This window comes from Sinohyriopsis cumingii, chromosome 1, assembly GCF_028554795.1.
Source record: "Sinohyriopsis cumingii isolate HCF-2022 chromosome 1, ASM2855479v2, whole genome shotgun sequence".
Lineage (NCBI taxonomy): Eukaryota > Metazoa > Mollusca > Bivalvia > Unionida > Unionidae > Sinohyriopsis > Sinohyriopsis cumingii.
Window position 1 is genome coordinate 126,316,402 of NC_142961.1, and position 27,302 is coordinate 126,343,703.

The 27,302-nt window shown below is 35.3% G+C and overlaps 1 protein-coding gene across 10 annotated transcripts in view; it reads left to right on the forward strand.

Annotated features, from left to right (window-relative positions):
• LOC149807832 (focal adhesion kinase 1-like) overlaps positions 1-27,302 on the forward strand; it is a 242,187-nt gene that overhangs the window by 105,094 nt on the left and 109,791 nt on the right. For all 10 annotated transcript variants that reach the window (XM_089971208.1, XM_089971144.1, XM_089971216.1 and 7 more), the window contains one exon: positions 9,549-9,761. In XM_089971208.1, the coding sequence (XP_089827334.1) occupies positions 9,681-9,761 (81 nt within the window). In that variant the 5' untranslated portion in view covers positions 9,549-9,680. The remainder of the gene's footprint in view (positions 1-9,548; positions 9,762-27,302) is intronic.

The window sequence follows — 27,302 nt, forward strand, 5'->3', positions numbered from 1 at the left end:
GTTGAGGTTGTGATGGATAATACTGGCAATTTCCACCAAACTTTCCCCCACCCCCCAATGTTCTTATGGCCCCAGGCATTCTCTATCAGTTAAGCCTGGGGAATGCTGTCTGTTTTACCAATTATATTAAAAATGTTAAAGACTTCATGCTGTGCCATTTTATTATCAATGCCTGCAGATCTGGATGTGTGTTATTATTATCAACAGTCAGGCCTGCTTTAAAGGTCACTGCTTTCTGGGGATTTCCCGGGTTCTTCCTCCACCATTAATACTGGCCGCCATGTATAGCCTTTCGTATGCTGAAAAATGGCGTTAAACCCAGCAACAACAACAACAATCATGCTTACTTTATATGCATTGAAGAGATTCAAAGTTCAGAGGTTGTTGGGGTTAAAATATCACTTAGAAGTGGTTCAATTGTACACTGGAATAAAGCAGCAATTTAGGTATGTTGTGTAAAAGTTTGTTTCATTGAGATGAGACTGAATCTTTGCATATTTTGTGCATTTTGTTTAAATTTTCTCATTCAGATTAACACTCCATGAAGTACAGTTTATTTTTTCCCAGAATTATTAAAGATGTATTGCAAAGGGACATAACTCATCCATACCCTTTGGAAAAGGGTAGACTGGTCAATATTTGATACATTTTGTTGGAACTTACTCTAAAATCCATTTAAGATTAATATAGTACAAGAAATTAATTAGCTGCATTTTGTAGACAGTAAAAGCATTGCAATTTCTTTTCAACCAGCTTCTGCAATAACATGGTTCTTCTGCTTTTACTTTTTTATTGACTGCTCCTGTGGCCTAGTGGTTGGAGCATCCGCCTCGGATGCATGAGGTTGTGGATTTGATCCCTGGTCGAGTCATACCAAAGACTTATAAAAATGGTACTAACAGCTGCCGCGCTTGGTGCTCAGCATTAAGATGTTAGTGTTAGGACTGGTTGGCCTGGTGTCAGGATAATGTGAGTGGGTGAGACATCATGCCACATGTCTGCGGCATGATGCCTCACTGCTAGATATCACTAGAAACTGTCACACTGCAGACATCGTAGCGATATGACTGAAACATTCTTAAAGCAACGTTAAAAATCTAAATCACACACACATACTTTTTTATCTTCAAAGAATTACCCCCTGCGAGCTATGGAATGTAGAATAGGCCAAATACACATACCTTAAATGTTGTAGGATGAGTATTGGAGGTGGAAGTAGTTGTGGCTCAGTGGTTAGTAGTGTACCTGGCTTGCAACCATCAGATCTGCCAAGGTTTGCTACAGCAAGAACTTTACTCCATTTGCCATGGTACTAAACAACCTTAGCGTACGCTGGTTTTAACCATACTTTCAACACATTCTTGACTATATCATGATGAGGAAATGGGAGCTATTTGCTTTTTCCATGGTTACACTGAAGCAGCAGTCCCTGGATGGCCTGGGTCAGTATAAATAACCTGCTTGTGTTGCCATGCCATGAAACAAAAAACATTGTTCAAGAATTGTTCATTGATTCATGAGCAATAAATGACATGAGAAAGTCCCTAATACAGCTGTGAGTGATGTATCAGTTTAGCATGTAATGTATCAGTTCATTGTGTAATGTATAATATCATTTCAGTGTGTAATGTACAATATCAGTTCAGTGTGTAATGTATAGTATCAGTTCAGTGTGTAATGAACAATATCAGTTCAGTGTGTAAAGTATAGTATCAGTTCATGGTGTGATTTATCAATTCACTGTAATGCACAGTATCAGTTTAGCATGTAATGTATCAGTTCAATGTGTAATGTACAGTATCAGTTCATCGTGTGATGTATCATTTAACTGTAATGTACAGTATTAGTTTAGCATGTAATGTATCATTTCACTGTAATGCACAGTATCAGTTTAGCATGTAATGTCTCATTTCACTGTGTAATGTATAGTATCAGTTCAGCATGTAATATATCAGTTCACTGCATCATGTAATGTATCAGTTCATTGTGGAAGGTATCAGTTCATTGTTTAGATAATAACAATAATAATAATAATAATAGTGTGGACTTAGTACAGTGCCTAATCTTTAGAAGCTCTAAATATTTTACAGTATTAGATAACACATACAAATATATACAATGACAATATTACAAAAACAAACATGAAATTACACAACAGCAAAAATGCTGACAAGGAAGTAAACATCATTGTCTGTTCTTGTAGTTGAAATAGGTGAGTTTTAAGAGTTAATGCATCAGTTTATTGCAGGTGTCGGCAACCTGTGGTATGCCAGACTCTGGAAAGGCACGTGGAAGGAGCTGTAATTTTTAAAACAATAATTAAATTAAAGGGATGAATAGGACTTGGCACACAGCACTCTACAATTGAGTGGACCTGGTACAGCAGTTCTAAAAGGTGGTAGATGCCTGGTTTATTGTGTAATGTGTATTTGAAAGAACAGTGTACTCATTATTTTATTTAAGCAATATTTCATATAAAATTATAAATGACGATTTTAAAACAAACGTTCAAATCAAAAAAGGTTATAGAATTTGCAAGAAATCTGCCCATATGTTTGACCATGGTTTTTGTGGTGTTTTACTTGTGCATTCAATTTGCCTCTCTACAAGCCTTGAAAAATTATACACTTTTCTACCTGCTTGGAATCAACATCATCATAACCTTTTGCAGATTTGCCATTCCTGTTCTACTTAATATTATGGGCATATAACCAATATTTTTACTTGCCTGGCTAGATATTTTACTTGTCTTGGGTTGACTGACGGTATATTTTTCCACTGCTGTTCTAACAGGATTATCTATCTTTGGTGAGTGTCCATCACATTTTGTAGCCCAGTGGTGCTGGTAAATCTCATTTTTGTGGTAAAAGTTGCCTACTTTTGTAATATGCTTTAAACAGACCAATCATATAATGGCATTGTAATGAAAGTTTATAATGTGTAATTGCACACATTTCAGGAATGGTCACATAATTGTGGGGTGTATTAGACAACTTACATTTGCAGAGATCAGAGGAAATCTTTCACCATTTTTGCATTATAAATATGTTTAAAAGAAAATGAATGAAGTTAGTGAAATATATAGACAAGATATCTAAATACACATTGCAGAAAGGTGCATTGTCTTGTCTTCATTGTTTTTACCATTTATGGAGATGACAGAGATCCAACAATTTACCAGACAGTCATCCCCCCCCCCCATTTCCTAAATTATGCACCCCAACCAAGGGATGGAAGCATTGGGTTTTTTGTGTCCTTTCATCACTTTTTAGTAAGCAAAATAGCTTAAAAACTATTGAGCCAAATGAGATAAAATTTGATAGCTGATAGAAACTTGAGAGGGTCCCAAGACTTGATTAGGATGTGGTGACTGTGACCTTATTTTTCCTTATTTTGTTTTAAAGACATTTATGGACACTGTTTTATGTAGTCTTTTCTTGGGGACAAAAAACTTTGTAAGCACATTAAAGCAATAATTACTTTTGATTATAGCAAATTTCAGTTTTTAAAAAATGTTTTTAAACTTGAAATTTTTGACAAAAAACATTGTAAAGCATGTTTAAGCAAAATATTACTTAAAGAAAACAAACAAAATTTGGTTGTCTGTTGGTAATAATAACCATGTTAAACTTTCAGGACATTCTGTTGATTTTAGTTTTGTGTTTCAGTGTTTATATCCCAGTTAGCTCATCATACCATTGCAACAGTTATCATAGTTTCTGCTATTCATTCTAATTCCGTTTTATCAGGATATGTTCAAATAAGCATTACAAACATTGGCAAGCTGTTTCTGAATTGGATTAAGGAGCAAAGAGTTGTGGCAAGATAGGACATTTAAACTGAATGAAGCAATAATGTTCTTTTGTGGAAAAATTAGAATTAATTCATCTGAAAAGTTCAAAGGTATTCTCAGACACAGCGAGAAGTATATGTGATCAGATTATTTTCTGGGGAATTTCTCGTTTAAACATTAATCTGGATTGGAAGCTTGTTCATACTGACACAGCTGATAAATCTAGTGCTCTCTGACCTAGAATTTATTACAAGTAAAAAGTTCATTTTTTTGCTGTGTACTAAGAACCCTCTTTGCTTTCAGAAAATCTTGCAGAACTTTCTCACACTGTAATGGAGTAACTCTGATCACTGTTCTTTAACATCAGTTCTTAATAAAAATGACTGGAGCCTCTTTGACCTGTGGTGGGAATTAACAGCTTTTCTGCCAGAGCAAAAATGGATTATAAATTTGATTCAAAGAGCTTAGGGTTAAAGCCCTCCTTGATACTTTTTTCTGGAATGTCTTGCTGGCTTTGTTGATGTCAGAACTTGGGAGTTGTCAGATTCTTATTGGGCCACTATCATGAAAAGTTCATCAGCAGAAACAGTAGTAGTGGGGGGGGGGGGGAATGTTACATTTGCTGCTATTGCATTAACATTACTCAGCTAGTCATTAACATGTAAACTGACAAAACAAGCACATGGCCTTTATTGTAGGTAAAGAGAGGATGATACTGTATAAGTTGTGAGAACTTTGTCGATTGCAGTTGAACATAATTTGGGGATAAAATACACTGTAAGTTGGAACTCAACTCTAAACTATGCCAATACCACCAACCCTTTGGGGACCATTCTAATTGAATGCTAAAAATGGAAGCTGTCACAATTATGTACACTTTAATACCATCCCTCACCCTTCTCCATCATCCCCAAATCCAATTCCACTCCAGACATCCTGCTTTGTACATCTAGGTTCTATAACCTTTCTTGTTATTCATTAATCCTTGTGAGTTCAGGCTAAAAGCAAAATTCCATATTGTTTTTCAAAATGTGATTTTTGCACCCCTCTCCCAATCCACAGGCTGCATCCAGACTTTACAGGGTGGCACAATTCCAGCAGCATCATTTCAACAAAAACTTTAGCATAAAACTGCTAAAGTGAATACAGATATGTAGCGAACACAACACTAGTTAGTAGCAGTAAAAAAGAAATGATTCACAATTCGTGACAATTCTCTTCCTGTTGCCTTCACTTCTTTGCTATTGTGTGAGGGGTGGCACTTAAGAATGGGCCTAGTTGTGGCTAAAACCTAAACAGGTTGCTGCTTGTAGATGAATAATGAACAAAACTAATTATGATTACGAAGGGAGACTTTCTTAATGTTTCTGTAATTAGGGGTTTTGGAGAATCATGAGAATCAGTCTGTCATGCCGAACATTGGAGAGTACCTGTTTTACAGCTAATACATCAAATAAAAAGTATGTACTAGAGTGTGACCCCTCCACAAGAAAAGACTTTTTACCATGTTATTAAACCTGAGGAAACTGTGGACTTTATGAGGATATGCAGTTTATATAAACAAATTGGACAATATGTTAGTATGTGTAACCTTTTGTCTTTGAATTTATATACATTTCAAAGAACTTTAAAATCTCTACATTTTATCTTTTTATCTTGGAAGAGTTTATTTTATTCATTATTTATGTAACTCAGTTTTTTAAATAAAGATTCACCTTTAGTTAGCAGGATGTCGCCACTATTGTGCTAAGGTGACATCAAACACTACTACATATATAGATATGTATCGTGTTACAGTAAGTTTGAGAAATGGTGATAAATACTGGTTGCAGATGTATGCACTACTGAAGTAATGTTTATTTACAAGAGCAATCATGATTCCACACTTCATTTTCCATTTATTCCATTTGATCAGAGGGACTGTATTACATGCCACAAAGAAGTTGCCCGATTTATATTTTGCTTATTCAGCATTTTACTGTCATGAACATCAGTTACACTTAAAAAATATGTTTCTTATTGCACTGGTTTTAAAATTAGGGTAGGTAGGTAGATTTTTTTTAAAGCATTACATATATTATGATTAGTATATATAACGTTTCAGTAAGATGTACAAATCAGTTTTGGAATCTTTTTGATTTATTTTATTTTTTATTTTTAACCAAGTTGGATGGGGTGGGGTGCTTGGGTCAGCACACTAAAAAGCAAAGATGATTAGCAAACTGGAAACACGTTTTTTGGGGCCTTAGGCAACATCATTATATCATTACCACATAATATATACATGTATGAAGAGTCACTGTTCATGAGGAGTATTCATGTATTTTGAAAATGGCCCTAAACACAAGTTCTAATTTACAGGACCCAAGTTGACATTTCATATTAGCCAGCCACTTTTTTGCCTCCTAGTCTTTTAATTCAGTTTTCCTGCTGTTCATTGGAAGAAATAATAGGCTAAGTGTGTTTACCATAATTGTTCATTGATAAGCTGATGTTTGATAATAGACCCATCCTTCACAATGGGTTAAAAACTCTTCCACTTTGAACATATTTTCATGATTTTGAACCATTGACCCATCGGTGAAAGTGACATATTGCCACAATGAATAAATTAACACTGGGTTTGCTTAAAAGGAGTCGCTATAGCAGATCAGACTTCCTAACTCCCAAATTGATGTAGATCAGTTGAATGCACCCCTACACTACCAACCCCAGCCACCTAAGTTAGTTTCACATAAGCCTAGTTCATACAAAATATTTTGGATTGATAATAAAATACATAAATCTGATTTTGTGGATTTTATAGACTGTAGTCTAAGTGAGCTTAGATGAGGTTCAATTAAGTGCTTGGAAATTACATTCTCGTCTTTGAAAAATACAGGAAAAATATGTGAACCATGCAGATTGTCTCAAGATACTGGACAAGAAAATTCCTCATCATGATTCCAAGAAATATAAAAATTTCATCAAATTCAATTTAGGGCCTGTGACCATCTTTTGACATTTAAAAACCTATATATCTATCATTTTCATCACAAGAGAGATACATTGCGTCTGAAACTGTCTTACAAGAAAGAAAGCAGACATTAATCAGTCTAGTATTGATATTCTATTGTACACCCAACTTTGTCTTAATGAATCACTGATGCACAGTTTTGCTGTCTAGGTAAAGGTCTCGAGAAAAATCGATATTTTGCAGCTTTCTCATTCTGCCACATTAGGCATCCTGAGTTTATTTTTCTGTCCCTAGCTGAAACAAATATCCATACATTCAAATTGGAATACTTTTTCATGTAAATATTTAGATAGAAAATTGGCATTTGTTGACTTGGCCACTTTGGTAGCATTTTATAAAAGTTTACATTTGGCTTTTTTATTTCTGTCCAATGGTGAATTATTAAAACCTGGGACAGCTTAAAACCTGCTAAATCTCTCAAACTTTGGCTAAGAAGGTAATCATAATGTTAAGTTCTGAATAGTCACATTTCTTCAAACATTGCCATTTCTATTTATTCGACTTTTTAAAAAGATAATGTGTAGCACAGAAAGCTGAAGAAGAACATGGTATAGAATGGGGGTCGTATCAAAGTCAATTTGGTATAGAATATGGGTCGTATCAAAGTCAATGTGGTTAGAATAGGGGTTGGATCGAAATCAACATGGTTACAATAGGGGTGACATCAAAGTAAATTTGGTTAGAATAAGGGCCATAACAAAGTCAACAAAGCTTTACGTAGCAATCAACCAGAGCTCTCAAAGTGTTGTGAACACTTGTCCAACATTTTTTTTTTAATAGTAATTGTATTCAATCTATCAAACCACTATCCCTGACTACCGCCAATCATCTAACCTTGAAAAAGTTAACTCAAATATAGTTCCTCCTTTGATCTTTTTTTTCAAGTCATTACACAGTTATGAAATTACCGGTATTCTGAAAATCTAACACTATCATTTTCTTTATTTTCCTAAAAGTCAGTGATGCAGATGTCACCTTCATATCAAAAAGGTGTACATGGGTCATTTGACACATTTTCATCAAGAGTTTGGTGTTACAGTAAACCTTGCTACTCTCTCTATTTGCTTTAGATTAGTACCAAGACATATTTTTATCAAATATATCCCAGTTTCTGAGTGGATCTTTCCCCTTTTTTCCTATGTCTTTTTGAAAATGCCTCAAATCTTTCTTGGGTATCCCGTTTTAACCATGAAACAGAATGGTCTACTCCCAAACTTGGTTGAGGCTGGGAACTTACCTCTCAACTACTTGGATTTGGTTACAGGGCCATTTGACACCTGATGCAGTATGCATCTTATGTAATAGATGATGCCAATAACAGTTTATAAGGTTCAGATCAAACAGTTGTTTATGAAATCTGAGTAAGAGTTTCTTAAGGCTTAGCACGAAATCCCAATGTCCGATTTGGTATTTTATAGTTGGTCAGAAAGCCACAACATCTGATTTGGTATTTTATAGTTGGTCAGAAAGCCACAACATCCGATTTGGTATTTTATAGTTGGTCAGAAAGCCACAACATGCAATTAGGTATTTTATTGTTGGTCAGAAAGCCACAACATCCAGTTAGGTATTTTATAGTTGGTCAGAAAGCCACAACATCCAATTGGGTATTTTATTGTTGGTCAGAAAGCCACAACATCCAATTAGGTATTTTATTGTTGGTCAGAAAGCCACAACATCTAATTAGGTATTTTATTGTTGGTCAGAAAGCCACAACATCCAGTTAGGTATTTTATTGTTGGTCAGAAAGCCACAACATCCGATTTGGTATTTTATCGTTGGTCAGAAAGCCACAACATCCAATTTGGTATTTTGTAGTTGGTCAGAAAGCCACAACATCCAGTTAGGTATTGTATAGTTGGTCAGAAAGCCACAACATCCGTTTAGGTATTTTATAGTTGGTCAGAAAGCCACAATGTCCGATTTGGTATTTTGTAGTTGGTCAGAAAGCCAGTCCCATCAGATATGTCAGGCAAACATAGTTGAATGACAGAAGATGGCAGGGAAATGACAGGGATATACTTCTTTGCTATATATCCCTGTTTCTTTGCTGATTTATACCAATTAACTGTTGGAACCTTAGATGTTCTACTCGAAGATTTTTGTGTTTGCCCTGCCATGATAGTTGTAAGGTATGTAGAGTTACCCAAATCACTCTTAATATCCATTAGTCAATCAGTCAGTTTTGTTGCACTGTTGTCGGGCATCACTGTTTTAAGGACACTTTTTTTGGAGCCCATGTAGGCAAAGGCTCCACATAGCAGCCACTTTGGTGTTCATGTACATCTCTGTATGTTCACACTCTAGCTTGATTTAATTGCTAATGTTTCTTGCTCAATGCTGAAATTAAAAGGGAGTCACCTTTTTGTTTATATATGTGTGTATGTTGATTACAGTGGGTGTGGTTTGTGTGTGTGTGTGTGTGTGTGTGTGTGTGTGTGTGTGTGTGAGAGACAGAGTAGGGAACAACATTCATTTAGACATAAACATTATTTGTGGTGGTTAACAGAACAACAATACAACACTGAGTGACCACTCATGATTTAGCCAGACTTGAACTGGCAAGGGGTGCTAATCACATGATGTCATTGCCCATACCAAACTAATCAGCATATCAAAATGAGTAAATGTTATTTCCTGTGAGTCAGGTGCACGTGTACCAATGAGCCATCAGCCATTCACCCTGATTCTCACAAAATTGTTCCCATTTTACATTGTTACTCTTCTTTCCTATTCCAGATTGCAAGATGGAGTAAACTGTGGAAACTCATTCAAGATGGAGAATGTGATACCTGTGCTGATTTGGTGATCGATTCTGATGCTGACCTTGATTCCAATTCAACTTTTGATTCAAAGGTCAAGCGGTTCCTGATGGATAGGTCAATTCTGAAAGTGCATCTTCCAAATGGAGGATTTAATATGGTGAAATACGGAGATGCAACAGATGTCAAGGTAATACCATATTTTCTGTTTGTTTGCTGACACCATAATTTTTCCTCATTTGACACATTTTATCAGCTGAGTTATCAAAATATTGAGAGAATCATGCTTCACTATTCATTACGTTTTGACACTGATACAACAAATACCATTTGTTTCAGCTCTTTTACTTACTTGTAGAGGGAAAAGAAATTTCATTTGTAAAATCATTTTTAAGGATATGTCGCAGCCTTTATCTGAAAAATATGATTTACTCCTCCATTGTGAAAATGGTGCTGATCTGAACTCGAACATGGCCCACATAATAGCAATTTTGACATTGGGTTTTCAATAGATACTTTATATGGTGTCTAGTTGGTCCTGAGAGAAAAAATATGCCATTCTGACATCTTGTTATTGTGCCTTCTCCAGAATTGATGGTCATATCAACAGAGGGTCTGTATGATATGTATGTGGTCCTAAGTGAAAATGGTTTGGTTGCCACAATTAACATTTTGAAAATCTTGTTACAAACTTTCTTTGAATGGACGGTCATATTGGCATGAGATTTCTAACAAAGTCTTCTAATGCTGCCTAGTTGTCCTAAATGAAATTGATGCAGATTTTACATCCAATATGTCTGGCTCAGCAGTAAATTAGAAAATTGTATTGCTCAAAAATATTGTTTCAACACTCTGCAGTTAAAAAGAAGAACTGGCCTTATCTGAAATTCCTGGAAATTCTTTTCAGAGAGAAGAGCATCAGTCCTTTTGGGGGACCCATTTTTTCTTGATTTTTTTTGGAAGTATATTCATGTTTCATTATCCATGCTGTGCTCTCCAGAATTCATTGTACTTCATATTGTTCCCCATAAAATTCTCATTTAGGAAGCACACTTTATTAATTTTTTTCAATTTTAGAATTTTACTTTTAATCGGCACCATTTAGCCATTATTGTGCTGATGTGCAATTAAATGCTGATGTATACACGGAATTAACTATTTTATTATGTTTTCTATCAGCCAAAATATTAGTTGTTAACAGAAAACATACAGTATATGGATAATGTAACCTGAGTGTCCTGAAAAGAATTAAATTATATAAATACATTTTACGCATCCGGTAGCTAGCAGATAGCGAATTATTGCAGTATAAGTATTATTGGTTTTATAAGCAAATGAACACATTGCTTGGGAGTCAGTTTATCTCACAGCTCCATAGATTTTGTGCCACTCGGTGATGTTGCCAATGTGTATGTGACCTACCAGATGTTCTGTCACACTGTTCAGATGATACTGTGCATACATGCATATTTCCAGTGCAGTTGCAAACTGCATAGACCTGGATCTAATATCACATAATGCAGATCTCTGCGGTCTGTTAGGACTAATGGGTGGAACAAACAACATAGACCCAGATCTGCTAGTGCATCATGCAACAACAGATTACAGTCTGCAGTGCATGCTTATTAACCTAACTTCCATATGTGTATAAACAGCTTATGATGTGGTGTTATGACACTTTTTCAGCAACAGCAACATCATCAGCATTAAGATTGCATGGTATGTGTGATAAATGTGAGAAGTGTGCCAAGTTACATACATCATTTGTACATCATATCATGATTCGCTGGTTAAACACCTATCCTATCAGTTCTTGTTATCAGGTATGGTGGGGGTTAACATAAATATTTTTTTTTTCTGCTGATGTTTTTATTTTGAGACTGGTTATCACTCCCTTTATTATGTTATACTCTGTAATTTTTATACTGTAATTATCCAGTGATAGGCCCTCCCCTCATTTTTAATATTAATACAGTACTACATTAAAATGATGCTGTCCATGGGAACCATTGAGTATACCATGTTATTGTGATTCCATCTTATTATGTTACAACCAACAAATCAGTTCATGTCTGTCCATGGCTGTGAGAATCTGTTTGACAGAGATGGTAAAACAGGAAGTGTTGGAATTATTGTCTCTGTCAAAACATGGTCTGGCAATGAATATGAGAAATTGTCATCCAATGATGCCAAAACTGTTTGGTTTAAGTGGAACCCTTCAAAGGTAAAACCATATCTAGTTGTTTTATGTAACTTTAACAAACATTGACTCAATTTTAAGACAAATACAAAACTATTGAATTGATTTTTTTGGAAACAGCATACTTTCACAAGATGTTAATGTTCCAACTAGAGTATTTGATTTCTTCCCCAGCATTCTGTACTCTCCTTGTGATTTTGAAATGAAAAGCATCAAGGATATATAAAAAAAATGAAAAAACTTAATCATTTCATTCATTTATCATTTTTAACTTTTAAAATGACCAGTAGTATAACTTTTTTGTACATGGGTGGAAGAACATGTAACTTAAAAAAGTTAGGGACAGTGATATAATTATTCAGAGCTTGTTAGAAGCAATAAACTGCATCATTCCTGTTGTCTGAAAGAAATAAACTTGACATTGCAAATATGACAGCCATCATAGTGAAGAAACTCCCATTTGGTTTGAATTGTTAACAAGATGACAGTGTTAGAGACCCACTGGTAGTAAAAAGTTAGAAATTATAAATTTATTAATAAAATGAGTAATTTTTTTTTGCGTTTTGTTAATATCCGTGATACTGTTTGTTTTAAAAATCGGTAAGGGTTGGCCAGTGTACAAACTATGGGGGTGGGGTGGAGGTATTAGACAAATACTTTAGAGTGACATTAACTTCACAAGGGTTCATTGATCGTATCTACACAAACTCACTTCAGAATATTACAAATGTGCCCAAGACTGGTCTGAGTGATCAGTTTCCCCCATTAGAAAAATGAGATATTGATAAAGTGCTTTATACACGTTATACTCACACTAAATGACAACATATAGGTCTTCAAGACATTTTAATTATGTGAATTTTATACATGATCTTCAACAAGTTCCATGAATATAATTAAAGTTTTTGAAGACATTAATGATATATAGGTATTTGGTCCAAACTGTTTCTTGATGTTGTCATTTGATGTACCCAAAGTAAAAACACAGCAAAAAGATTGTATTACACCAGAGATTTTCGGTGCCATAAACAAAAAAGTTGCAGTAAAAGCCATTAGAAATGACCTAGGTTACAGGCAAAAGAGAAATTATGTTTCGGAATTGATAAAACAAAGTGTAGATCCCATTTTGCAAGTCCATGGAAGATAACAAATAATCCAGAAGCCATTTGGAAAGGTTCAGTGCATTCAGAGCGGGAAAGTTAAGAACGAGTCACATAATTGTACATGACCAAAATCAGATGGTGTTGCTTTTGAAAATCTTAATGATATTGCAAATAATTTCAATGATGTTTTCACTAATAAACCGTCCACCCTGAAGAATACTTCCTGAATCTCCATATCAACATATTTGTGACTTGTTCTGAAAGGTTTGCAAGTCAGTCAGATTTTGAAAATCCCACCCCCCCCGTGAGTCATGCCTCTGTTCTTAAATTCAGATGAGAAAAAGTCCATGTGACTTGTCCAGACTGGACAAGAATTTTAAGGCAGCTGCTTTGCTAATTGCAGAGGGTGTTACTTTTCATCTGTAATTATAGTAATTAGACGGGTAAGTTCCCTAAATCATAGAAAATGGTTAAAGTGATAGCCCTTTCCAATAAATGCAATTTTTAAGAACAAGATCACCAACTTCAGACCATTTCTACCCTCCTTTCCTTGTCAAAAATAATAGAAAACTATGTTCATGATTCATTAATTATCTTTTTTCAACAACAAAAACATTTCCATCAAAAGCCAGTCAGATTTCAGACATAACCGTAATACTGAAACAGCCTCAGATAATCAAACAGTTAGTTGGAAAGTAACAATTGACTTCAGAAAGGTTTGGATCTGGTGGACCAAATTCCTAAGAAGCTGAAAATCGGTCCCAGCAATAAAAAACATACTCGAGGTTAAAGTGCCCTTTGATCAATACACCATGCATGTATTGTAGCCATATGACTTGACATGAACAGTTAGCAGAAACTACACATTCTCACTAGTTTTAACTGATAGGAATACCTAGATTATAATGTTGTAATTACAGATTGGTATAAATAGTTAATCAACTGCCATTAGAACAAGCAATTTCATGTTTTTAGTTTTCAAAACTTAACCAGAAATTTTAGACTCCTAAAGATTCACATTTAACTTTGAATTAAGCCTTAAACACACAGTTGTAAAGTTGAGGTTTCTCATCTACAACATCAATGACCTTTTACAAAACAGATCTCAAAAGGTATCACTCAATGGTCATCTGTTTGAAGAAAAACCTACAAGTTGTGGAATGCCACAAGGGTCGTTATTAGGTCCACTTCATTTATTAATTTTTGTCAGCAACTTATCTCTGATTTTTGGAAATACTATACAGACAACTGACCCATGTATACGACACAATTTTATCAGATGTATATGAACTCAGAGGGAACTTGAATATACCCTCCAGAGTGCACTAGACAAGCTTCAGTGATGGTGTTTGTAGTAATAGTACTGTTGTTCTGGTATAATTTTGCTACCACTTGTTGAAAAGGGACCCATATAATACCTTATAATGAAGGGCCTTAATATGAGGGAGTGCAGTATTTACTAAGGAAACTTTTACAAATAAGCACACTTCACTACTTTTAGGAAATAAAGTATTAGATTGGCCTTCCTGCTTTCATTATGCATTAATTACTGTACTTCAGTTAATTGCAGATCAGATACCGTATATATTCACTTACAAGTCAGGAGCAGCTGCAAACAAAATAGACCCTGATCTACCATTGCATAATGTGCTGGAAAATCAGGAAGTATATTATTTGTTCTACTGATTAGGTCTAACAGACTAATCAAACATAGATCTGCTGGCTTATTATGCAATGGTAGATCTAAGTCTGTGAAGTTTGCAGTTGGATTTGACTTGTATATGAGTGTAAATAGTTGAAGATATGCATCCTCTATGATCATTATTCTCATAGATGTTTTGCAATATGCAGTTGCATTTAGATATGACAAACTACATAAGCCATATGCTTTGTCAAAGTATGTGAAACATTCATGATTACAAAGAACAGACACACTAAAACTACACTCACTACAACCTTTCTTCCTCCCTCTTGTGAATTCCAGCTGGTAGAATAACAAGGTACCAGTCAGAACAAATCAAAACTGCATTCCCATCCAAAACCAGTTTTAAACTACTGGCAATGTATCTAATGTTGTTTGCTGTTAGTGAAGGCAGGGTCTATTCTAAAATGTAAATATTAAGGTGGAAAATCATATCACTTAAGGAAAAGGGTTGTGAATTTGTAAGTATTGGGGCAGGATTTCATACATAAGTAAAGTTAATGCTTGAAATTATGAAGCAAAGATTGTGCATTCTGTTTGTATTTTTCATGATTTTTTTAAAAGAAATTAGTGATTCTCACAATTGCACATCCATGAATAATAGACCCTGGTTTAACTGTATCACAATTGTTTTAGTACCAAAACTCCACAAGGTCATCCATTTGGGCTTGTTTAGTTTTTAGGAAACCACCTTTTTTTTTGCTGCAGACAGAAATAAGTATTGATTACACTCTCTGACCTGTCAGTTTTGAAAACAAGTCTTTTTTTCAGGTTGTAAAGGTACACTGTAGTCAGATAATTCTTTTCACAGAAGTTGGATGTAATGCTTTTTTTGTGTGGAACATATCAGGCATATATTGTCTGGTAGTGACTTTGGGTCATTGAGAGCACAGTGCTGCTCTACACTTGTTTTGCCAATCCTGGTATTGATTAGGTCTGGATCCAGTAGAATTGTTTATGCCACTTGATGCATGCATGATAAAAATGCCTACTGGAAAACATACTACCTTATTTACATGCTATTTAGATTCTTAGTGGTAGGGCTTTACAAATTCTTATAAAAGTCAACTTTCCTGGGGCATGCTGAATGGAAAATAAAACTTTCCTCTGAGGGATTTGAGGAAATCACATTATGTTTATTTTACAGAATAGAACTTATATATTTTTTATGTTTCTTTACACCATAAAACCAAATCTTGATAATTGAAGCTATCAAAAAAGAGACACATAAATCGTACAAGTAGGTAGATATGAAGAAGAGGAGAAAAGGAAGGATTAGAATGCAGATATAGTTGGAAGAGCCAAGACAGACATGTATAAAATTAGAAAAATGAATAGGTGTGTAAGGGTTTTGGAAATAGCTGTAACAACAACAATAATAATAATATTAATAATAATGATGATGATGATGATGATGACTTTCTTTAAAGAGGATAACACAGCTGAAGAACTAATCTACCTTGAGGCCTTCATACAAAGGAACTTATTTATATACACATATACACATACATGCACACATAGACACATGCATACATATACATGCACACATGCACACATAAACACACATGCATACATATAACTGCTCTGGTGGCCTAGTGGTTAGAGCGTCTGCCTCAGATGCAGGAGGACATGGGTTCAATCCCTGTCCGAGTCATACCAAAATGGTACTTACAGCTGCCTAGCTTGGCGCTCAGCATTAAGAGGTTAGTGTTAGGACTGGTCGGCCTGGTGTCTGGATAATATGACTGGGTGGGACATCATGCTACATGTCTGCCGCATGATGCCCCCAGTGCTAGACATCACTATAAACTGTCACACTGCAGACATCATAGCAATAAGACTGAAAAAATGTTAAAGCTATGTTAAAAATCCAAACCACACACACACACACACACACACACACATGCATACATATACACACATGCATACATTTCACACATGCACACATAGATACACATTCATACATATACACACATCCATACATATAGGTGCATGCATACATAGACACATGTATATATACACATGCAAACACATACACACATGCACAAATATATACACATGCATACATATACACACATGCACAAATACACACACATGCATACATATGCACACACATGCATACATATGCACACATGCATACATATACACACACACATGCATACATGTACATAGTAGCCCATGATAGCTTATTATTTGCCACAACACCAAGTAGTATGGAAAGCCATTGCCACCAAAAATATATCATGGAAATAATAGAAGTAAATTAAAATAAACCAAGAAATACTGCAATAAAACAAACATTCCTGTAAAATAATAATAATAAATCTCAGACAATAAGATCAATACTCAAAACAAATGAGTCACAAACCAGACAGACAAATGTCAGCTGAAACAAACAACAAATGAAACAAGCCAATGCCAAGCTAAGTAAATGGTACTTAATAATATCAGTAATCAGATTAAACAAGTGAAGCACAATCAAAACAGACAAATGTCTACAGAAACAAACAACATACCAATGAAACAAGCAAATGTAAAATGAAAAGGTATTTAAACAATAAGATTAATACTGAAATAAAATGAGACACAAACAGATCAGACAAATGTCAACAGAAACAAAGTAAATGTCAGAATATTGTAGCAAGAAATGTCAGAATATTGGAAATAAAGGGGGGATGATCCTATACAGATGAAGTTCAAAAGTAATCCTGTCTGCCATGATAGTATGACTGTCAGGACAGTAGTTCCAAAGTAATCCTGTCTGCCATGATAGTATGACTGTAAGGATTGTAGTTCCAAAGTAATCCTATCTGCCATGATAGTATGACTATCAGGACAGTAGTTGCAAAGTAATCCTGTCTGCCATGATCATATGACTGTCAGGACAGTAGTTGCAAAGTAATCCTGTCTGCCATGATAGTATGACTGTCAGGAGAGTAGTTGCAAATTAATCATGTCTGCCATGATAGTATGGCTGTAATGATTGTAGTTGCAAAGTAATCCTGTCTGCCATGATAGTATGACTATCAGGACAGTAGTTCCAAAGTAATTCTGTCTGCCATGATAGTATGACTGTAAGGACAGTAGTTGCAAAGTAATCCTGTCTGCCATGATAGTATGACTGTAAGGATTGTAGTTCCAAAGTAATCCTGTCTGCCATGATCGTATGACTGTAAGGATTGTAGTTCCAAAGTAATCCTGTCTGCCATAATAGTATGACTGTAAGGATTGTAGTTGCAAAGTAATCCTGTCTGCCATGATAGTATGACTATCAGGACAGTAGTTGCAAAGTAATCCTGTCTGCCATAATAGTATGACTGTAAGGATTGTAGTTCCAAAGTAATCCTGTCTGCCATGATAGTATGACTGTAAGGATTGTAGTTCCAAAGTAATCCTGTCTACCACGACCGTATGACTATCAGGACAGTAGTTCCACAGTAATCCTGTCTGCCATGACCATATGACTTTAAGGACAGGAGTTCCAGAGTAAACCTGAGCAAAATTAATGTGGATCAAATATCAGAAAAATCAGTGTGACACCATTTCCAAAGTCATATTTTCATGTCCTATGTTGCAGAATAGTCTTCCTTTGCTGTTACATATGACCCAATTTACAACACATAAAAACAAATTTTAAAAGTTTTCAGTTTATAGATCTGTAACTACTGCACTGTTGATAATTTTTAGAAAACATTTAGAATTTAAATACTAATGGACTATGATGCTGTGTATGACATGATTTTGGTATTGTATTGTCTATCAGAAAGCCAGTCCCATCAGGGCTGTGTTGCTGTGTACGACACATGATGTGGGTATTTTATTATCTGTCAGAAAGCCAGTCCCATCAGGACTGTGATGCTGTGTATGACACATGATTTGGGTATTTTATTGTCTGTCAGTCCCATCAGATAAATCAGGCATGTAGTAGTATGACAGTCTAGAGACCTACAAGCAATTGTATCCAATTTAATTAAATTAAAGTGGCAACATGCACAATCTGCCTAACACATTGGACACTTCAAAGGTTTGGCTGAAAATAATTTTTTTTTACAAATTTTCATTATTAATGTTAGCAGCTAAAATATTATGGGTGACACTTTAAAATAGCAATGGTTTATAATTTTATTAAAACTTTACCTTAATCTGTTTTTTCTTTGTCTAATTCAAAATGTCAAAAATTCATGAAATTAAAAATTTTGTTCAGTGTAATAAAGCCAAAATTGCATCTGAAGATGGTCAAGAGTAGATGTTCATAGATGTTTCCCTGTCTACAGTTTGAGGTCACCGGAAATGTCAATATATTATTGGAGACACAAATAGTTGTTAAACATCAATATAGTTTATGTTAATTTCTGTGGTAATGATAGACCATTTTCTGCTGTTGCAAATTGAATTAAATCATTTTGATGCTCTGTAATGTATTCTTCAAGGTGTAAAGCAGTTTTATGTACTGGGATTGTGGGGGTCATTCAGTACCAATGAAAGGTTATGATATATTGTTAATTTATCTCTCGCCACCCCCCCCCCCCCCCCCCTCAGTATACTGAAGATAGATACATAAAGCAATCGTAATTGCTTTGGCAGATTTAACTAGACACTCTTAATCACTTGTTGCACTTAAGTTAACACCCTCAAAAAGTAAATTGTGCTTGTAATGACCTATTTCTCAAACTAAATTGACTGCCAGGATCTTGGACTACATACTATACAGGCATGACAACACTCGACAGATTTTCCTGTTGGTTGACTCTTACAACAGACCGTCAAATTTGTATCCAAAATATAATCCTGAGAGAAGAGAGAAATCTTTCATTTAGATTGTTTAATGCAATATTTCACACTTGGTACTTTTGTAAGGCCCCAGTTTTATTCTTGTCTATTTAATTATTTGCCAAACAGTAAGTATCATTTGGTCTTACGTAATAACCATGTAAACAAGAGATGATAAGCACTACCAATGAGTGCTACATTTCCAGGTGGCTATTCATTACAGATTACTGTCATTTCTATCCAGACACATCTTAAAAAGAAATCTCACAAGTTATATTGCTAACAATTAATACCTGGTCACCTTGAAATCAGTCTTTGCAGAACCAGAGCTCAAAGACTGCCCTTGTCTAGCTTATTACTTCAGAGTCCTGTTTTGTTAGGGGTTTTGTGGTTTTATGTCATTTCGTAGCACGTGATGGATGACTATACTACATGGTGGCCAAAATATCTGGTGGAGAACAAACCTGTGGAAAATCATGGGAAGACCCACCAACCTATGGAAGCTACTGGCAAGCTTTCTCACATAACTACACTGGCGAAGCTGTGTCTTGAACCCAAATGGGCATAGATGAGATGTCAGTAACCTATCAGTGCAGGCTTCTTAGACCACTCAGCCACCCACCCAGGGCACCATGAAGGTCATGCAAATCCTGTATATATACATATTTTAAAATTTTTCCTAGTCCTCAGAACATGCTTTAAATGGTAAATATTTATATTATCATGTCTGCATTAGAAAATGCAAGACAGATTTTGACATTGACTAAAAGATGAAAATAACAGGCATGGAAAAGTACATCTGTGAAATAAAGGATCCAAAGGTGAAAGATACTACTGCAGTGCAGTTATGTAATTTAAGAATGTGGTATATCTGAACAGGGAGAAATGGTACTGTGTATGCACAATGCTGAGATAAAAATTTGCAGAACGCCCCCTCTCCTCCACAAGTGACTTTGTAAAGACTTGTTAAAGGTTAGAAGGGAGTCCTTGGCTTCTCCAATTCTTCTCTCTCTCTCTCTCTCTCTCTCTCTCACACACACACACACACACGGAGGGTTTTTATATGTCAGCTACCTTTTAATAATAATACTTAACATGGACAGAAATACTACTACTGGCATAGACAGAAATAATGCCACTTATAACCATTTTTTTAAACCAATATCCAAAGTAGTCTTATTGACAACCCTTTATTATTACTGAAAAAGTCAAGAGTCACAATTACAAAGGTCAAAATGAATTACATTGATCAATTCATTTATACCATTTGGTTCTCTTGCTGCAATTTTTAGGGGCAGAAATTGTCGAGTGTTAACATCCTCTTGTCCATTTACCTTTGTTATTATGCAGTAATTACATAATTGATACTTGGTTTTCTAGCCATTCCATCCTAAGGCATGGTTCTCATTGTATCTTAGAATGGGGTGTATAAATACTACTATTTTACAATATCAAATATCCAGATTTATCATCAGTTAAGATTAGCAATTAGCTGATCTTTGTGATTATTGGTGGCAGCATGCGTTGTGCAGAAGAGCTCAGTAAAAGGATGTTGTAGTCTTGGTCACAAAGACTTTTGTTCTGATATGGTTTTGTAGTTTGGCACAAAACAAACACTGTGGTGGTGAAGACTCAGGAAATGTAGACTCAGGAAATGCATCATCTCATTTCGATATGACATTTTAAGATCTTTTAGCAAGACCAGTAAATTATTTGAAATAGATGAAGTTGTTAGAAGTTGTGTTATTTTATTAAAATAGTCATTTTCTCTAAAACTTAACAAGTGGAAGGGAATGTTCCATGCTGTACCAAGAGGACACCTAACCATAAAAAGAAAGGAAAAAATAAAGTGGGAATGAAGTGGGCAGGTCATCAACCAGAATCCCTGTTATAGTTGGATATCAAGAGACTAACTATATATACTCACTTACTAGTCAATTCCAACTGCAAATTGCATAGACCCAGATTTACGATTGCATGGTGTAGTGGTAGACCATTTGGACCACATGTTCTCCCCACTAGGAGGAAACATACTAGTTTTATGCTGTCTGTTATCCTGTCCATAGTGTTTCCATCTGTCCATTTACATCTACGTTGGTCTGTTCCCAGTTTCATTTTGCACAGTTCTCCACCCTCTACAATTTCCAAACTTTATAAGTAGCTTGCATTTGGGACAAGAAAGAAAATTTGGGCTCAGAAGCTTGAGTTTTATTCCAGACACCATGACCAAACTTGTATTGCTTAATTATGAGATAAGAAAGACGCCTGTTGATTTTTATTGGTTCAAAAGGTCAAAGGTCAAGGTCATAAGGTAACAGTCACATGAACTGAAAGAAGGTAAACAGTTTCCACACAACCACATAAGTTCTCTAATCCATGCATTGTCTAATCTTTCTAGATGGTTTGCATTTTAGAAAAGGAAGACTCCTATTCAGCTTGGGGTTAAAAAGTTAAATTTCAAAGTCAGAGATTCCCAAAAGGAACAGTTATCATAAAATAAATTAGATCTTATGCCAAAAATCATGACTAAGCTTAGGAGATGGGTTGCATTTGACACAAGAAAGACAGCTATTAATTTTGTTGGTCAGTAGGCCAAAGGTCAAGATCATCAGGATGGACAGAAGATATATGGTTCCACAAATAAACGAGTTTCATGTCTTTTACTTTGATCAAATTTTGTGCACACCTTGCATTAATGAGACAAGGAAGACAGCTGTTAATTTTGCGTAAAAAAAGTGAAAGGTCAAGCTCCCAGTGGTTCCAAAAAGAGTGATTTCTGTGCTGATCTGAAGTTCAATAGTAGCTTGCAGTTTTAGCAACCATTGTGGCTGGCATGCATACAAGACAAGAAACCCACTGATTTTAGGGTCAAGGTCACAGCAGCAGCAATGGCATATTGCACATAAATAAATGGGTACTGTCTTTTAGTTCTTTAATATCTGACAAAGGAAAGAGTGTTCAAAATAAAAAGAAGTTTAATAATATTATATACCACATAATGGGTGTACATGATAATCTTACTTACTGTTGAACTTGTTTTAACGCTTTTGACAAGAACTTTGTAAGCACATTTAAGTATAGCTTAGTATGCATATTCTTTTCATATGTTCAGGCCATCATACCATTTTGAAGAACGTTTCACAGATTTTTGAACTTTTGAGATATTTTTTTATATAAAAGCAGTGTAAGCACAAATTTGCAAAATCTACATTATGAATATTGCTGAAATTGTACTTCTTAATTTAATGTGTAGCTGAAAACAGTGTTAAAACTGAGAAGCAATGTTTTTTGTTTTGTTCACTGTATTTTTGAACATTATGAATAAGGTCAAATCTTTCAACTTCTGAACAAGTTTCTTCTATTAAAGAAGCAACGAAGAGTGGCATACACCATCAAAGAAGAATCTGAAAGTCTAGAATTGTTACATTCTCATCTTTGAAAGCTCACTTTCATTGTCGCAATCTGTTTTTACAGATTTAAACATTGTTGTGGTAAGGAAGCATGTAGTTAGATGTGTTAATTTGGATTATTCTAGTCATTTATGTATATGTCTGGAGAATGTTGTATTGTGCCAATTCTTGTTTAATCCTACCAGATCTAACACAGATGTGGGTGTTTTGACACATCTCCCCAACACTTTTGAATGAACACCTCTCTAGTACTATTAATTAATGTGCTGCTGTTGCAGTACACATGGATACTCCTTGCCATCTGTTACTTTCAGTGGCTGCCTTCCACCAGTACCTTTGCACTATTCACAAAGCTGGAATTTTAAAAGGGGGTGGGATAGGGGCACTGCTCAAACACCTGAATAGGTAAAATATTTTAGTAATGAAGGGGGCACTTGGTCAATATTGGGAAATTTTAATTTAATTTGGGAAATTGTGAAAACAATGAGGAATGAAATGGTTAGGAAGGAAATATTTGTCTTGCCAGATCAAGTACTGTTTTGAATGAATAGATTGGTATGGAGAGGGATGCTTGGTCAGCATGGAGGAAATTTGGCAAGAATGACATAAACAAAACAGAACCCCCAGGTAATTTTTTGTTAACTGAGTAAAATACTACTTCTTTTGAAAACATTATTAAACAGCATTGGGACCATTCCACAATCTGTGACCTATGTGGTTATCTCTGCAGACTTGATGGCTTGCCATTGGTTACTTTTTGGCATTTGGAGGCCAAAAGAAAGTTGTCATAAGTATGTCAGCCACCTAGTGAATACTAATGTACTTGTATAAATCACAGACTAAAATTAGGATTTTCTTGTTTCTTCAACATTGAGAAAGCTAATTAAAAAATGTTTCTTATATATCTTGGAGGATGAATTACATAATCTTTTTCAAATGTCTTTTTATGCAGATGTTAGAAAAATTTAAAAAATGTAGATTGTCACACAAATACCAAACTTTTAGTTTCTTTAAAAATAATGTTATAAGACATTTTGACAAGATGTGTAGAAAGCGGTATCATATGTCCTTTTTGATGTATATTCATACACTGAATTAGTAAGCTTACTGAACTATCTATGCTTTCTATTGGACTATATAGAGAGATAGCAGTGCCTTTTTGTGGGTTTTAAAGACATTAGTAGCAATTTCACGCTAAGGAAATCAGAGCTAAGTAATATTCCCAATGACACATTGAGACAGACATCTTGGGCTTGAATGGGAAGATTTGAAACTCATGATCCTTGGATTACAAGTCTGATATTCTTCCAATTGAGCAATTGTGGTTTTCTTGCAAATATCTATTTTTTATACTCCCCTAATGTCTGTTTGTACTTTTGTCTGTCCATTCAATCTTTTGTCTGGTGTTCATAAGCTCAACTATTATCCTAGTTTTTAGCTGTTGTGGTCATGTACTAGGAGAGCTTACGGGATGGTCTGTTACATACTGTCTGTCATAAATCCATTAATACAAGTGGTTGTTTTTTATTGATACTAGTATTAAACTTCTTGGGTATTTGCCATGAAATTTTCTACACACACTCATCTAGTGGTTTGATTAGTACTAAATGAAGTTGGTGCTGCTGGGATGTCCAATACGAGTGCCACAGTGGCCTTCTTTAATGGGTGCATTTTGATGATGTCACCAAATTTGAAAATCCCTTGTGTGTTTAATCACTTATGCATTGACATTGCACATAAATTACAAATTTAGCCATTCCTTGACAGTTTGTAAAAAATTTCCAAAATCCTTTTTAACTCATTAACCCCTGGTGCAGCGTTTACATGACAGAAGGTATTAGCCTACTGCCAGGCTCTGCAGCAACAAGGTCATGTATGATACACTAAAGGAGGTGATATTATAGAAAGATAGACAGATGTAGCTCTACAATGATACCAAATAATCTGGATGTTTCAGTTGCACTACAAAATACAGAGGGAAAAACCTCATTTTTTTTGCCAATTTTTTTCCACCCAAGATTCGCCTGTGGCCAGATTCCAAATTTGTGTCTGGATTTTATATTTTTTGGGCTCAGATCTAAGGCAGGCCAGTCTGAACTGCACACTACTCCTCCTTAACCCTATGCCTCATGAAAGTGCCTTTGGACACCTCTACTCCATTCACATGGAAGCCCCTTTAGATGCCTCTACTCCATTCACATGGAAGCGCCTTTTGACGCCTTTACTCCATTCGCATTGAAGCACCTTTTGACGCCTGCTGTGAACATTAGCCATTTTTAGTGGATTTTCGTAGCACCACCTTCGGGGAAAACCCTCTGTTAGATACCTCATTAATTGCTGTGAATGACCATTACATCAGATCACATCATCGCTATTTATGCTTTGGTCAAAATCTGCTATTTAAAGTAACTGGGTCGTATTCTCCACTCTCCAAAATGGAGATCACAGATTTCGTTCAGTACTTTTCACGATTAGAATAACAACTAAGAACACTTCAGTAACTTAGGTAAAGGCTCTGATATTGATGTAGGTAGCAATTAGTTTTTATAAATTATTAAATTCAGATGAGTTAGGGATGTAGACGCAAACAAAGAACTTGTAAATTTTGAGTGTGAGTAAATGGCAGCTACAGTTGGTCATGCGGCTTCACTGACTTGATGGTGAGCAAGTTCTCTCACAATTTTAAAGCACATAAAAAATTCTTCCGTGAAAAATAATTACACAGCTATAATGATCGGACTTTACTCTTAAATTTTTCCATACAAAATAGATGTGTACCAAAAATGTAAAATGGTTAAAATTGTTGTTAAAAGTAACATACACTACAGTGCATATCAGTTAACAGGCAGGCCTATGTGTATGGAGTCAAATAGGTAACAGGTGTTCTATTTATAGTGTACTGCACTGGGTAACTTTGCTTCATGTGTATTGGAGGGCTAAAAAGCCATACACTCTATGAGGCAAACGGTTAATGCATTAACCCCTAGTGACGAGTTAACGTGGCAGGAGGTAGTAGCCTACTGCCGAGCTCTGTAGTGTCATGGTCATGCATGATACACTAAAGTGGGTGGTATTATAGAAAGGTAGACAGATGTAGCTCTACAATGATACCAAATAATGATTTTGTGTCTGGATTTGAGACTTTTTGGTCTCAGATCTATGGCAAACCGGTATGAACTGCAAACAGACAGATGAACCTTTGCAAAAAGTAATGGCTCTGTTTAGCACAAAAAAATAAAAAAAAATTAAAAAATCCAACTTTTACCCTTCTGCTCATGCGCAAGCCAAATAGCCAATAAAAAATGATGTTTCTAACACAACTATGCAGTATGTTATTTAAAGATCACCTGGAATTTGGTGTTTTCAGATCTATTTAGAAATAGCTTTCAAAATGTGTTTCCTACTAGAATTTCAGGTGAAAACGACAAAAAACTCCAAGGGTTAATGTGTTAATGGATGGTCATATCACTATAGAGTTTTCACAAAAAGATTTATTATGATGTCTCAAATGTCCTGTATAAAAAAAGGTGCCAATCCAATGTCCAGTAGGGCCACCATGTCAGCCATCTTGAAAATATTGTTATTGCTCCTTTGTAGAATGAAAAGTAATATTGCTGTGGGGTTTTCACCAGGAGACTTCCTATGATACACAGTTCATCCTAAATGAAAAGGGTGCCATTTGCACATTCAGTATTATCACAATTCCTCCTGAATGGATGGTCATATGAAATGGGGTTTTACAGAATGACTTCTTAGGATGACTGGTTGCACCTAAATTAAAATGGTGCATCATAGATATTGAAAATCTTATCACAACTGAATATATGATCATATCAGCATGGAGTTTTCACTGAAAGATATCCTACAATGACTATTTAGTCATAATGAAAATAGTGCTGATCTTACCGAGAACACAATGACCAGCTCAAAAATCTGGATATGGCTACTTTGCCATGATGACTGGTTATATCTATATTTTCTTAGGACCATAGACTTCTTGTGATGTCTAATTGTTTCAAAATGAAACTGGTGTCAGTCTGATGTCCAATATGGTCATCACTGCAGCCATCTTGAAAATATTATTGTCATTTCATAAGAATGGGGAAGTCATATCAGCATGGGGTTTCCATTAGAGGACTTCTTATGGTGTCTGGTTGGTCCTAAATGATGTCTTCTTGGTTTTAAATAAAAATAGTGCCAATCTATCATCAACAGTAGCTAAGTTGAAAATCTTGTTCTTACTGAAGAATATCAGAGATGGTGTCAGCAGTCTGCAGTTAACACATTAACCCCTGGCGATGAGAAGCATAATTATGATTTTTCAAAGGTAAACTGCACTGGCACAATTGCACAAAGCTTCAAACTTGTAATCCAGTTATAGACTTGGTACCCACCCATGCCATTCCAGGTTGCCTGTTGTAAATCCTTGGGAAAGGCTCTTCACCGATATGGCCAGTAGAGTGTTAAAAGTGCCATTATTCCCACCTCCACCCCCATTACTTTTAAAGTGAGCCATTATTATCATTCAGTTTTTATGCAGTTGGGA